The sequence below is a fragment of the Heterodontus francisci genome, chromosome 30, assembly GCF_036365525.1.
Source record: "Heterodontus francisci isolate sHetFra1 chromosome 30, sHetFra1.hap1, whole genome shotgun sequence".
NCBI classification, from domain to species: domain Eukaryota; kingdom Metazoa; phylum Chordata; class Chondrichthyes; order Heterodontiformes; family Heterodontidae; genus Heterodontus; species Heterodontus francisci.
In genome coordinates, this window is record NC_090400.1 from 18,086,144 (window position 1) to 18,101,494 (window position 15,351).

The following is a 15,351-nucleotide window of genomic DNA, read 5'->3' on the forward strand; positions in this document are numbered from 1 at the left end:
AATCTACACTTTTCAATATGTAATACGCTGCAGTTTTAGTCGCAGCTTACATAACCTGTGAAAAGGCACATCACATGGAAATGCCATTTCTGGATCATAAAACACCAGGCTGCTTATCGGAATTTCTGTGAAAATATTTGAAAGGGAAAAAGGCTTTTGAAAACACTGAATTATATAAATGAGGGACAGGGTCAGTCTTGGCTGTAATGCCTGTCCCAGCCAGTAACTTGACAATGGCCACTGTCTGACTACTGATACCCATGGAATCTTATTGCAATCATCTCACATTAAGGAGACAAAAGGAAATGATAGGAAACGTAGAATTCTTTATATAATGTACCAGTGTGGCATGTTCTGGTGGCATAAATGGTTTTGTTGCAAACCATCTTTATACTTGTATAAAATAAACAAGTTTTCAAATGTAAACAACTCTATCTAATACTCTGCTGGGACTGCAGTTTACAAGTTGGATGAGGTGCAACTTCACTACTGTTAGCTGTGGTTTCTGAAGTTCGCCACACTGGGAAATGCAGTTTCATAGTCATCTGTAACTGCAAAAGAGCTTGGGGACCATCTTGCAAAAGACCGTGTTGCCTTAACCTTGGTTCAACTATACAAAATATTTTCTAAAATAATGAGGCTAGTGCTGAGTAGTTGAGACACCTAGAGCAGGAGGTACCTGGGTTTCATTCTCTGCTGAACTAGCTGGTCTCAAAGGTGCCTCCAGTAACATAGAAAATAGGTGGCTTTTTTTTAAGTGACATGCGTTGCATCAAAAATAATATCCTACTGAATGTAAAATGTGCCTTTGAGCATTTTTCTGAAGATTTGCAGTCTCAAGTCTTGAATTTTTCTGTGAGAATATTTTTAAGCTATTGGATTAATTCCTTAGTTGGTTAGTCATTCTAATCTGTAAGCCTGTGACTGTCAGAGGTCAGATAGGAGCATAGGATGTAACTTATTTCAGGGTTAAATATTAAATGTTGAGTAGGAAAGCTCAAACTACTCAATCACAAGGTACATTCAGATGAAGAAGGATGTTAAACCCATTCATTCATCCAAAAACCCTACGCCCCCTCCCTTGTGGCATTCAAGTGTTTTATTTCTTGAAATGATCCAATTCCAAAAGTCCATTACAAAGAAGTTCACTTTGTGTGAAGAACTTCCTGACTTCAGCCCTGAACTTGCCGTTGACTTGTTTAAAAGTCTGTACCCTGAGTTTAAAGTAGTGTTCCATATTTGCCTTTTAGGCACTGTTGAAAAGTCACATCTCGGTCACCTCTTTTCTGGCCTGAGCAGTCCAAGATTTGTTTAGTAGGTTAGTCCATTAATGGTTGGGATCAGTCCTGTGGTGGTTTTTCCAACCAAATCGGGTTCAAATATATTTCTTGTGTCCTTCGAATAAAGAAGTGTAGATGTCTTTTTGGGTATACGTTAGGAAGGATGCTGAGGGTTTGGAGAGGGTATGGAGGAGGCTTACCAGAATGGTGCCAGGGATGTGGGACTTCAGTTCCAGGGAGAAAACAGAAAAGCTGGGGTTTTTCTCCTTGGAGCAGGGAAGGTTAAGGGGAGTTTAACAGATGTGTCCAAAATCATGAACAGTTTTGATAGAATAAATAAGGATAAACTGTTTCCACTGCTGCATAGTCAGTAACTGAATTAAGATAATTGGCAAAAAAGCCAGCAGGGAGATGAGATTTATTTTAACTCTGTGAGTTGCTATGATCTGGCCTGCACGCCCTGAAATTGGGGTGGAAGCAGATTCAATAGTAACTTTCAAAAAGTAAATACTTGCTTTTCTGAGCTCTGGGGAAAGAGCAGGGAGAGTGAGACTAATTGGATAGCTCATTCAGAGAACTGACGCGGACATGATGGGCCCAGTGGCTCCCTTCTGAGCTGTATGATTCTATGCTCCTTTGATGACTTTGTGATTAAATATTACAGCCTGGTCTGAAATTTTTGCTTTCGCACTGCCTAAGGACATTATTTCCACTACTGAGACTCCCAATTGACCAGCACCTGGACATGGTCTGGGCCTAGCCATCTCAGGCTGCAGTGACTGGAATCAGCATCCAAGTTCCTATTAAACATTCCCTCTGGAACTTAGGAGTGGGAGTAGGCCATTCAGCCCCTTGAGCCTGTTCTGCCATTCATTTTGATCATGGCTAATCTGTATCACAACTCCATTTACTTGTCTTGGTACCCTTACCAAACACAAATCTATCAATCTCAGTTTTGAAATTTTCAATTGACTTGGCCTCAATAGCTTTTTGGGGAAGAGAGCTCTGCCTCATGTTATGACCACTCCTATCGTTTAAATATTCTGCCTGGTTGTCCCAGTATATTCTGGATATTGTCAGCCTCTCGGGCAAAGGGTGATGCCTGTTAATCCTTTCCTTTTTTTTTCTTCCTTCTGTTCCTTCATTTCCAATTTGTCCACAGGAGCTAGAACTCCCTGGTCCTTTTTGCCCAGTTACCATGCGATTTGAGTGGTCATGTGTGCTCTGGATAACGTCGTTCCGCAACTATAGCATGAAAACTATTATCTCGGACTCACAGCAACTTAAAGTTCCTACCATATTATTTATCCAGCAGTGTCTCTTGAGTTGTGTGTTCGTTATGGTGTAATTGTTAATTCTAGTTGGTTGCACTGATCTGAGTGAAGAATGAAAATATCGGTCGACAGCTCTGCTAAACAATTTGAGATTTGTTTGTGATTGAGATGAATGCTCAGTTTAGTTCAAGATCATAGTCCTGGCTTTGTGAAAACGTTAATTAACAACAACTTGCATTTATAGTGCCTCTTTAATTCAGTTAACATCGGTAGCACTTAAAGTAGCCTGAAGCGCTGCACAAAGATCAGCCAGACGCTGTGCAAATGACTACTGGCAACACCTATGCAGTCATATTCAGCTGGCCTCCGACACTGGAAACATCTGAGGAATGTATGATGGCATTAAGAGAGCTTTTGGGCCAACCATCAAGTTCCCCCCCCTCAAGTCTAAATCAGGGGAAATGATCACTGACCAACGCAAGCAATTGGACCGCTGGGTGGAACACTACCTAGAACTGTACTCCAGGAAAAATTTCACTGATACCGCCCTCAATGCAGCCCAGTCTCTGCCAGTCATGGATGAGCTGGACAAACAGCCAACAAAAACAGAACTCGGTGATGCCATTGATTCTCTAGCCAGCGGAAAAGCCCCTGGAAAGGATGGCATTACCCATGAAATAATCAAGAGTGGCAAGCCTGCTATACTCTCAGCACTTCATGAACTGCTTTGCCTGTGCTGGGATGAGGGAGCATTACCACAGGACTTGCGCGATGCCAATATCATCACCCACTATAAGAACCAGGGTGACCGTGGTGACTGCAACAACTACCGTGGAATCTCCCTGCTCAGCATAGTGGGGAAAGTCTTCGCTCGAGTCGTTTTAAATAGACTCCAGAAGCTGGCTGAGCGTGTCTACCCTGAGGCGCAGTGCGGCTTTCGAGCAGAGAGATCCATAATTGACATGCTGTTCTCCCTTCGCCAGCTACAGGTGAAATGCTGCGAACAACAGATGCCCCTCTATGTTGCTTTCAGATATCTCACCAAAGCCGCTGACCTGGTCAGCAGACGTGGTCTCTTCAGACTACTAGAAAAGATCGGATGTCCACCAAAGCTACTAAGTATCGTCAACTCATTCCATGACCATATGAAATGCTCAATTCAGCAGAACGGCGCCTCATCAGACCCCTTTCATATCCTGAGTGGTGTGAAACAGGGCTGTGTTCTCGCACCTACACTATTTGGGATCATCTTCTCACTGCTGCTCTCACATGCTTTCAAGTCTTCAGAAGAAGGAATTTTCCTCCACGCAAGATCAGGTGGCGGGATCTTCAACCTTGCCCGTCTAAGAGCGAAGATCAAAGTACTTTGCTGGCGAGGCTGCATTAACATCCCACACAGGATGTCAGAAATGTTCCATCCATCAATATCTGCGAACACGCTCTGGAAGTGGTTCAAGAGTTCACCTACCTAGGCTCAACTATCACCAGTAACCTGTCTCTCGATGTAGAAATCAACAAGCGCATGGGAAAGGCATCCGCTTCTATGACCAGACTGGCCAAGAGGGTGTGGGAAAATGGCGCACTGACACGGAATACAAAAGTTTGAGTGTTTCAAGCCTGTGTCCTCAGTATCTTGATCTACGGCGGCGAGGCCTGGACAACGTATGTCAGCCAAGAGCGACGTCTCAATTCATTCCATTTTCGCTGCCTCCAGAGAATACTTGGCATCAGGTGGCAGGACCATATCTCCAACGCAGAAGCCCTCGAGGCGGCCAACATCCCCAGCATATACGCCCTACTGAGCCAGCGGCGCTTGAGATGCCTTGGCCATGTGAGCCGCATGGAAGATGGCAGGATCCCCAAGGACGCATTGTACAAGGAGCTCGTCACTGGTATCAGACGCACCGGCCGTCCATGTCTGCACTTTATTGACGTCTGCAAACTCGACATGAAGTCCTGTGACATTGATCACAAGTCGTGGGAGTCAGTTGCTAGTGATTGCCAGAGCTGGCGGGCAGCCATAAAGGTGGGGCTAAAGAGTGGCGATTCGAAGAGACTTAGTTGGCAGGAAAAAAGACAGAAGTGCAAGAAGAGAGCCAACTGTGTAACGGCCCCTACAACCAATTTTATCTGTAGCGCTTGTGGAAGAGTCTGTCACTCTAGAATTGGCCTTTATAGCCACTCCAGGTGCTGCTTCACAAACCACTGACCACCTCAAGGCGCTTACCCATTGTCTCTTGAGACAAGGAGGCCAAAGAAGAAGAAGAATGCAAAAAGAAACCTAAAGCGCTTCAGTAACGTATACTGAGAGAAACATTTACACCACAGGAAGAGGTATTAGGAGCAGCGACTAAAACTTGGTCAAAGATGTTGGTTTTAAGGAGGGTGCTAAAGAAGGGGAAAGGGAGCTGGAGAGGCAGGGATGGAAAATTGGAGTGTGGAGCCTGGACCGCTGAAAGCCGGGCCACCAATGATGGGGTGGAGGTTGGGGCTGTAGATATTCTGGCTCTGATATAAGTGTGAGGCAGGCATTTGCATTAGACAATTTGGGATCTCAAGATTCTGAAGCCTGAATGTTGCCATAATATTTTTAATTTTAATATATATAGATTGGTTCAAAAATGGTTTCCTAGGATTTGAAGCCTGATTTATGCTAGTAGGTTTGACATATTGGGGTAATGTGTTGGCATGGTTTGAAGCTTGGCTAACACACAGAAGGCAGAGAGTCTGGATCAATGGATCTTTTTCAGGTTGGAAAGCCGTAACTAGTGGGGTGCCATAAAGATCGGTCCTAGGATTAGAATTAGAATTAGAGGATCTCGACTATTTACTATCTATATCAATGACTTGGAGGAAGGGACAGTGTAGGGTATCCAGATTTGCTGACGACACAAAAATAGGTGGAAAGGCTTGTTGTGATGAGGGCACAAAGAATCTGCAAAGGGATATAGATAGGTTAAGTGAGTGGGCAAAAACCTGGCAGATGGAATTCAACGTGGGGAAGTGTGAGGTCATCCACTTCGCTAGGAAGAATAAAAAGGCAGATTATTATTTAGATGGACAAAGACTACGAAATACTGCAGTACAGAGAGATCTGGGTGTTCTTGTACATGAAACACAAAAAGTTAGCATGCAGGTGCAGCAAGTAATTAGGAAGGCAAATGGAATTTTGGCCTCTATTGCTAGGGGGTTAGAGTTTAAAAATGGGGAAGTCTTGTTACAACTGTACAGGGCATTAGTGAGGCCACAGCTGGAGTACTACTTACAATTTTGGTCTCTGTATTTAAGGAAGGATATACTGGCATTGGAGGCAGTTCAGAAAAGGTTCACTGGACTGATTCCTGGGATGAAGGGGCTGTCTTATCAAGAATGACTAAACAGGTTAGGCCTTTATTCATTGGAGTTTAGAAGAATGAGAGGTGATCTGATTGAAACATGTAAGATTCTAAGGGGGCTTGACAGGGTAGATGTTGAGAATATGTTTCCACTGGTGGGGGAATCTCAAACTAGGGGACATAAATACAGAATAAGGGGGCACTCAGTTAAAACTCCGATGCGAAGGAATTTCTTCTCTCAAAGGGTGGTGAATCTCTGGAACTCTCTACCTCAGAATTGTGGAAGCTAGGTCACTAAATGTATTTAAGGAGGAGGTAGATAGAGTTTTGAAATCGCAGGGAGTCGAGGTGTATGCAGAGCAGGCCCGAAAGAGGAGTTAAGGCCTGGGGACAGATCAGCCATGATCTTATTGAATGGCGGGCCAGGCTTAAGGGGCTGAATGGCCTACTCCTGCTCCTATTTCTTATGTTCTTAGCATCTTTGCACAGATATAAGAACATAAATTTAACTTCTGATCTTTACAAGCTTGTGATCTTTAGGTGTGTCAATGATGCAACTGAAATAGCATAAAGTTTTGAGTTTTGAACTATTGTTGTGAAGTTGGAAATAATGCTGGATCAAAAACTGTAGATCTAAATAATCTTGATGGCTTCTTTTACTGTCTGTTCTGCTCATTGAAAGTTAGATTTTTTCTGACAATATAGCTGTTCTATCTGCTAATAACAAAGCCTCAGGAGATAAAAAGCAATATTGCAGATTCTGGCACTCTTCATAAAATGAAAGAAATACACAGCAATCGATCATCATCTGAAAAATGGGTTAATGTTCTTCAACAACAGCAGCTTGCATTTATATAATAAAAGCAAAATACTGCGGATGCTGGAAATCTGAAACAAAAACAAGAAATGCTGGATTCACTCAGCAGGTCTGGCAGCATCTGTGGAAAGAGAAGCAGAGTTAACGTTTCGGGTCAGTGACCCTTCTTCGAAGAAGGGTCACTGACCCGAAACGTTAACTCTGCTTCTCTTTCCACAGATGCTGCCAGACCTGCTGAGTGAATCCAGCATTTCTTGTTTTTGTTGCATTTATATAACCCCTTTTAACACAGTCAAACATCCCAAGGTGCTTCACGGGAATGTTATCAAACCAAATTTGACAGTCACACAAATAGATGTTAAGACAAGTGATCAAAAGCTTGGTCAGGGAGAGAGGTTTTAAGGAGTGGCTTAAATGAGGCTAGAGATGTTTAGGGAGGAAATTCCAGGCTTAGGGCCGAGGCAGCTGAAGACATGGCTGTTAATGGTGTAGTGAAGTAAATTGGGGATGCACAAGAGGCCAGAATTGGTGGAATACAGGCGGTTTATGTCGTCTGCTCATTGCAACCCTTTATCAAGCTGCTTTACCATATTGAGCTGTTGGAAACTGACGAGCACAGCTGTCGATACTTTAATCTCCGATCCTGCTGTCTTCACAGTCCAGAGTGTCTGCAGCCACGGCATGCGGTAAGTCCATTGAGGTGAAGAAGGAGCTGCGGGACCCGAGAGAAGTCCTGTGAAAAGGTGCCCCGAACACCCAAAACATCCACGAACGGCCCCCCCGGCCGCAACTTCAAAGCGCCCGCGGGAGATGGCTCGGAGAGCATCTGCAGCGCACTGTCGGCAATGCTGCATGCCTTTATTTAAACCACTGCAAAAAAAAAAACCCTTAGCAAATGTAATCACCTCTAAGTCTGCCAAATGATGCTTCACCTCCCGAAGGAAGTGGATGAGCTTTCCGGACGTCGATGGTGGGCACTGAGGAAATGGCTTATTACCTGCACCAGATTCCACCCCCCCTCCCCCCCCCTCCCCCCCCCTTTACCCCCCTTCCACCCCCCCCACCCCCGTCCCCTTCCCTGCTCCACCCTCTCAGCTCACCCCCTCACAACCCCGTCCCAGCCCGCCCCCCCCTCGCACCATCTTCACCCCGCACCCCCTTCCCCTGCACCCCCCCCCCACCCCCTCCCTCTACCCCTCCCCCTTGCATCCCCTCCTCCCACCGGCACCATCCTACACCTGTGTAGGGGCCCCAACAACCCCACTGCCTTGTGGGCGTCTCGGGAGAGACCAAGGCTAAGGGAGTAAACCCTAACAGAAAATCCGGAGCGGAACCCCGTAGGCGGTCATGTGTCACCTTTGGCATGTTTCCAGCAGTTCCTGCAGCCATACTGGTGCCAAACGTCGTGTCCTGCACTCCTTTGGACCCCACCAGAAAGGCCGAGAGGGGGGTTTTGACGACTGGGCAACTCTCAACCTCCATAAATTTGCCCAGGCATGCGCCATGGAGAGGTCACTCCATAGTTGCCTCACAGCGACTGAAACAACACGGAAGGCAGCAGTTACGGGTTATAAGTCCAGATAAATTGGCGTAGAAACTGGGCGCCACGGGTTGCCTTTGTCGGTGGGAGAGGTCATTGCACCTCACTGGACAGCTACCGCCCGCCTCAAACCGGGCAGCCCCCGGTCAATAAGGTTCTGTCCCGCCACAGTCTGCCTGCTTCAATGGGTGCTTGGAGCTCAGGGTCATTGCCCGAAAGGTGGACTGATACACCGCACCAAACAACATGAAAAAAGGAAAGAAGGTACCAGCCCTTCGCTTTGCAAGCTGGAACGTCAGAACTATGTGTCCTGCCCTGTCGGAAGACCTTACACAAATCAACGATTCTCGGAAGACCGCCATCATTAACAACGAGCTCAGTAGACTCAATGTGGACATTGCAGCACTTCAGGAGACTCGCCTCCCCGCGAGTGGCTCTCTAGCAGAGCAAGACTACACCTTCTTCTGGCAGGGCAGGGATCCTGAAGAACCAAGACAGCATGGAGTGGGCTTCGCCATCAGAAACTCCTTGCTCAGCATGATAGAGCCTCCCTCAAATGGCTCGGAACGCATACTGTCCATCCGACTGCTCACCACCTCTGGTCCAGTACACCTACTCAGCATCTATGCTCCAACACTCTGTTCCGCACCTGAAGCTAAAGACCAGTTCTATGAACAACTCCATAACATCATTAGCAGCATCCCCAACACCGAACACCTATTCCTGCTGGGGGACTTTAATGCCAGGGTTGGGGCCGACCATGACTCATGGCCCTCCTGCCTTGGGCGCTATGGCGTTGGAAGGATGAATGAGAACGGGCAGAGACTACTTGAGTTGTGTACCTATCATAACCTCTGCATCACCAACTCGTTCTTTCACACTAAACCCTGTCACCAGGTTTCATGGAGGCACCCAAGATCACGTCGTTGGCACCAGCTAGACCTCATTGTCACAAGTCGAGCCGCCTTAAACAGTGTTCAAATCACACGCAGCTTCCACAGTGCGGACTGCGACACCGACCACTCCCTGGTGTGCAGCAAGGTTAGACTCAGACCAAAGAAGTTGCATCATTCCAAGCAGAAGGGCCACCCGCGCATCAACACGAGCAGAATTTCTCACCCACAGCTGTTACAAAAATTTCTAAATTCACTTGTAACAGCCCTTCAAAACACTCCCACAGGGGATGCTGAGACCAAGTGGGCCCACATCAGAGACGCCATCTATGAGTCAGCTTTGACCACCTACGGCAAAAGTGCGAAGAGAAATGCAGACTGGTTTCAATCTCATAATGAAGAGCTGGAACCTGTCATAGCCGCTAAGCGCATTGCACTGTTGAACTACAAGAAAGCCCCCAGCGATTTAACATCCGCAGCACTTAAAGCAGCCAGAAGTACTGCACAAAGAACAGCTAGGCGTTGCGCAAACGACTACTGGCAACACCTATGCAGTCATATTCAGCTGGCCTCAGACACCGGAAACATCAGAGGAATGTATGATGGCATGAAGAGAGCTCTTGGGCCAACCATCAAGAAGATCACCCCCCTCAAATCTAAATCGGGGGACATAATCACTGACCAACGCAAACAGATGGACCGCTGAGTTGAGCACTACCTAGAACTGTACTCCAGGGAGAATGCTGTCACTGAGACTGCCCTCAATGCAGCCCAGCCTCTACCAGTCATGGATGAGCTGGACATACAGCCAACCAAATCGGAACTCAGTGATGCCATTGATTCCCTAGCCAGCGGAAAAGCCCCTGGGAAGGACAGCATTACCCCTGAAATAATCAAGAGTGCCAAGCCTGCTATACTCTCAGCACTACATGAACTGCTATGCCTGTGCTGGGACGAGGGAGCAGTACCCCAGGACATGCGCGATGCCAACATCATCACCCTCTATAAAAACAAAGGTGACCGCGGTGACTGCAACAACTACCGTGGAATCTCCCTGCTCAGCATAGTGGGGAAAGTCTTTGCTCGAGTCGCTCTGAACAGGCTCCAGAAGCTGGCCGAGCGCGTCTACCCTGAGGCACAGTGTGGCTTTCGTGCAGAGAGATCGACTATTGACATGCTGTTCTCCCATCGTCAGATACAGGAGAAATGCCGTGAACAACAGATGCCCCTCTACATTGCTTTCATTGATCTCACCAAAGCCTTTGACCTCGTCAGCAGACGTGGTCTCTTCAGACTACTAGAAAAGATCGGATGTCCACCAAAGCTACTAAGTATCATCACCTCATTCCATGACAATATGAAAGGCACAATTCAACATGGTGGCTCCTCATCAGAGCCCTTTCCTATCCTGAGTGGTGTGAAACAGGGCTGTGTTCTCGCACCCACACTTTTTGGGATTTTCTTCTCCCTGCTGCTTTCACATGCGTTCAAATCCTCTGAAGAAGGAATTTTCCTCCACACAAGATCAGGGGGCAGGTTGTTCAACCTTGCCTGTCTAAGAGCGAAGTCCAAAGTACGGAAAGTCCTCATCAGAGAACTCCTCTTTGCTGACGATGCTGCTTTAACATCTCACACTGAAGAATGCCTGCAGAGTCTCATCGACAGGTTTGCGTCTGCCTGCAATGAATTTGGCCGAACCATCAGCCTCAAGAAAACGAACATCATGGGGCAGGATGTCAGAAATGCTCCATCCATCAATATTGGCGACCACGCTCTGGAAGTGGTTCAAGAGTTCACCTACCTAGGCTCAACTATCACCAGTAACCTGTCTCTAGATGCAGAAATCAACAAGCGCATGGGTAAGGCTTCCACTGCTATGTCCAGACTGGCCAAGAGAGTGTGGGAAAATGGCGCACTGACACGGAACACAAAAGTCCGAGTGTATCAGGCCTGTGTCCTCAGTACCTTGCTCTACGTCAGCGAGGCCTGGACAACGTATGCCAGCCAAGAGCGACGTCTCAATTCATTCCATCTTCGCTGCCTTCGAAGAATACTTGGCATCAGGTGGCAGGACTATATCTCCAACACAGAAGTCCTTGAAGCGGCCAACACCCCCAGCTTATACACACTACTGAGTCAGCGGCGCTTGAGATGGCTTGGCCATGTGAGCCGCATGGAAGATGGCAGGATCCCCAAAGACACATTGTACAGCGAGCTCGCCACTGGTATCAGACCCACCGGCCGTCCATGTCTCCGTTATAAAGACGTCTGCAAACGCGACATGAAATCGTGTGACATTGATCACAAGTCGTGGGAGTCAGTTGCCAACATTCGCCAGAGCTGGCGGGCAGCCATAAAGACAGGGCTAAATTGTGGCGAGTCGAAGAGACTTAGTAGTTGGCAGGAAAAAAGACAGAGGCGCAAGGGGAGAGCCAACTGTGCAACAGCCCCAACAAACAAATTTCTCTGCAGCACCTGCGGAAGAGCCTGTCACTCCAGAATTGGCCTTTATAGCCACTCCAGGCGCTGCTTCACAAACCACTGACCACCTCCAGGCGCGTATCCATTGTCTCTCGAGATAAGGAGGCCCAAAAGAACTGTCTTCAGCTGAAATCAATAACATAATTGTTCTTCTGAATAGGAGTCCAACAGGATTACCTTGTCTGGAATTTCTGCAGGGCTCATGTTCCAGTAGCTGGTGCTACTTGTGCCCTCCATTGTAATTCTCTATTGTATTATTTGTTCAGAGCAGCTGCAATCATATGGGCTGTCCTTCCAGTATTGTCTAAATTTTCACATCTTTTTCTCCTTCAGGTGCTGCATCTTGCTCTAGTTTGCTTTCTTGAGTGTCAGCACCCATCCAGGACCTTGCAGAAGTGGCCATTCTTAATATGTGAGCTGAGACACAAAAGTCTAGGTTTTTGATTGTAATGCCATTGTTAACGCATTAAAACGAATGGGCTGCCTTTGGTATGGCACTCTGAAACAAACCTAGGTCAAAGAATTCACCCAACAATACAGCTGATGTTGATCCTTTTTTGTACACACATCCAATTCCTGGCAAGCTTTACTACATCGCAATCAAGAACAAAAAAGCTTGCTGATTCCTTCTCCACCCCAACCCATCTTCTGAGTAGAGGGGCACTGAGGCCATCAGCTAGTTAATTAACTCAACATGGCCTAAGATGAACTCTGTGATCTTTGAATGAACCAATGTACTAATAACTGTTTGAGATCTAGGTTCTACACTATACCAGCATTCAGGTTGTAACAACGTTTATTTGGATGGCTTGACACATTTGCTTAAGATTTGTAATTTATGTAATTTATGTTTTTATTTTTTTTTCCTCCAAAGGGTCACTTAAGTGAAGGTTATGGGAGACTGAGCTGCATCTACCTCAAATTATTAATAACGAAGATGGAATTCCACAGTAAAGTAAGTCATCTCTCTGGCTTTATTTGCTTACTTTTGTTAAGGTTATTTCCATCCATTGTCATAGGCAGAGATAAAATTAAAGGAGCAATCTCCTGGAGTAATATTCCTTGGTCCCTAGAGTTGATTGAGCATAGTCTGCATCACCTTAGACATGTTAACCTTTGCCCTCCACAGAGGGAAAGGACTTTAGCAGAGCCAAGAAGGGACAGATAGAAGGCCTCCATTATGCATATAGGAAAGAAAGAAGGAGTTTGCACTTCTGTAGTGCCTTTTCATCCCAAAGGGCTTTTAAAGCTAGTTAATGATTTATGAAGTAATAGTTACTGTTATGCAACCAGATATGGCAACCAACTTGAACGCAGCAGTTTCCCACAAACAGCAGTGTCATAAATGACTATTTCATTAGTTTTGGTAGTGTTTCAGGGAGGAGTATCAGCCAGGATACTAATAGAGCTTGTTCTTTTTTGAAAAGTGCCCGGCGATCTTTTGTGTCGACCTGAAGAGGAAGTCAGGACGTTGGATTTAAATCTCATCTGACAGATGGCACCTCTCACTGTGCAGGGACCGCAGGGTGGTGGCAGGCAGCAGGAGCTCCTGGGGCATGGGACTTCAGGGTGGTGGCAGGCAGTGAGAGCTCCTGGGGCGTGGGACTGCAGGGTGGTGGCAGGCAGTGAGAGTTCCTGGGGCATGGGACTTCAGGGTGGTGGCAGGCAGTGAGAGTTCCTGGGGCATGGGACCGCAGGGTGGTGGCAGGCAGTGAGAGCTCCTGGGTCATGGAACCTCAGTGTGGTGGCAGGCAGTGACAGTTCCTGGGGCGTGGGACTGCAGGGTGGTGGCAGGCAGTGAGTTCCTGGGGCATGGGACTTCAGGGTGGTGGCAGGCAGTGAGAGTTCCTGGGGCATGGGACCGCAGGGTGGTGGCAGGCAGTGAGAGTTCCTGGGGCGTGGGACTGCAGGGTGGTGGCAGGCAGTGAGAGTTCCTGGGGCATGGGACCGCAGGGTGGTGGCAGGCAGCAGGAGCTCCTGGGGTGGGGCATGGCAGGGTGGTGGCAGGCAGTGAGAGCTCCTGGGGCATGGGACCTCAGTGCGGTGGCAGGCTGAGAGAGTTCCTGGGGCATGGGACCGCAGGGTGGTGGCAGGCAGTGAGAGCTCCTGGGGCATGGGACCGCAGGATGGTGGCAGGCAGCAGGAGCTCCTGGGGCATGGGACCGCAGGGTGGTGGCAGGCAGCAGGAGCTCCTGGGGCATGGGACCGCAGGGTGGTGGCAGGCAGCAGGAGCTCCTGGGGCATGGGACCGCAGGGTGGCGGCAGGCAGCAGGAGCTCCTGGGGCATGGGACCTCACGGTGGTGGCAGGCAGCAGGAGCTCCCAGTGGTGTAACAGAATTTAGAGGGTGACAGATGAGAGGAGGTCCCAACAGGTGATCTGCAACATTGCAGAAGTATTAGCAGCAGCCCAGAGGTCAGACAGCAATTTCCAAATGATTTTATGTGAATAGACTGTGCTGAAATTCCATCTTAACTCTGGCTACCAAATACAGTTCCCATTGCTGTTTCTGTGATTTGTTTGAAAGTAACTCGAACCCATATTTTGGATTTGTTCTCCTTATTTCTAATCAGTGATGAGTAGTGTGGCCTATATCTGATGACCAGAGGCTGGAGCAATCATTGAGGGTATTCAGAGAGAGCAAACCTCTCTCTCTGAAGCAACTGTTCCTGTCTACATGAAATGATGCAAATTAATTGATTAAATGAGGGGTGATCTAATAGTGGTTCTTAAAATTATGAAATTATGAGTAGACGGAGTGTGTTTCCACATGTGGAGAACAGCAAAACTAGATAACCAGCAAGAAATCAAATCGGGAATTCAGAGAGCGGTGAGAATGTGGAACTCGTTACCACAGGGAGTAGTTAAAGCAACCAGTACAGATACATTTAAGGGGAGGCTAGGTAAGTATATGAGGGAGAAGGGAATAGAGGGTTAGGCTGATAGTTAGAAGAGGAAGGATGGGAGGAGGGTCAAGTGGAGCATAAATGCCTACATGGACATGTTAGGCCAAATGGCCTGTTTCTGTGTGCTTTAGATTTTATGTAATTATTACCAGGAGCTTAAATAACATGCTATGTATTAAATATAAGAACTGCAAAATTTGGCTGCGAGGCACCCGATTTTTTGGCACTTCGAGTGTCTTTTTGCCTCCCAAATTCAAACGCACTTGCAATTCTCCTGCCTGAACGTCAGTGAGGATCAGTGTGTCAGATGTTTCACTAAGGGCACCCCGAAACCGGCCACTTGCTGCAGGCTAACAGCAGGGCGTGGACAGCATTGCTAGTGACTGTGAAGGTGACTATGACCATGAACCTTTATGATCTGGTTCCTTCCAGGCTGGAGCAGGCGATATTTGCAACATCTCCCAGTTTTTTGTCCACTGTTGTATAAGGGAGGGTGCAAGAGAACTGAATACATTTCATTCTCTCTTTCTAGAGAGAAGCAGGCTGAGTGAGCACACTGCTTCATGAGAATTGCAGGCTTCGCCATGATGCAGGATGTCATTATAAGAAACAGGTGCAGGAGTAAGCCATTCGGCCCCTCAAGCCTGCTCCACCATTTAATAAGATCATGGCTGATCTGATCTTCGCCTGAGCTGCACTTTCCTGCCTGTCCTCCATAACCCTTGACTCCCCTATAGTTCAAGAATCTGTCGATCTCAGCCTTGAAAATGTTCGCTTCCATAGCTCTCTGGGGTAGAGAATTCCAAAGGTTTACTACCCTCAGAGA

General features: G+C 47.3%; 1 protein-coding gene across 2 annotated transcripts in view; it reads left to right on the top strand.

Annotated features, from left to right (window-relative positions):
- hip1 (huntingtin interacting protein 1) overlaps nucleotides 1-15,351 on the top strand; it is a 249,125-nt gene that overhangs the window by 60,459 nt on the left and 173,315 nt on the right. Inside the window, exon 3 of one of the 2 annotated variants that reach the window (XM_068010196.1) lies at nucleotides 12,495-12,575. In XM_068010196.1, coding sequence (XP_067866297.1) covers nucleotides 12,495-12,575 — 81 coding nt within the window. Of the gene's footprint in view, nucleotides 1-12,493; nucleotides 12,576-15,351 lie in introns of those variants that run through there. The other variant, XM_068010197.1, reaches the window with a different exon arrangement.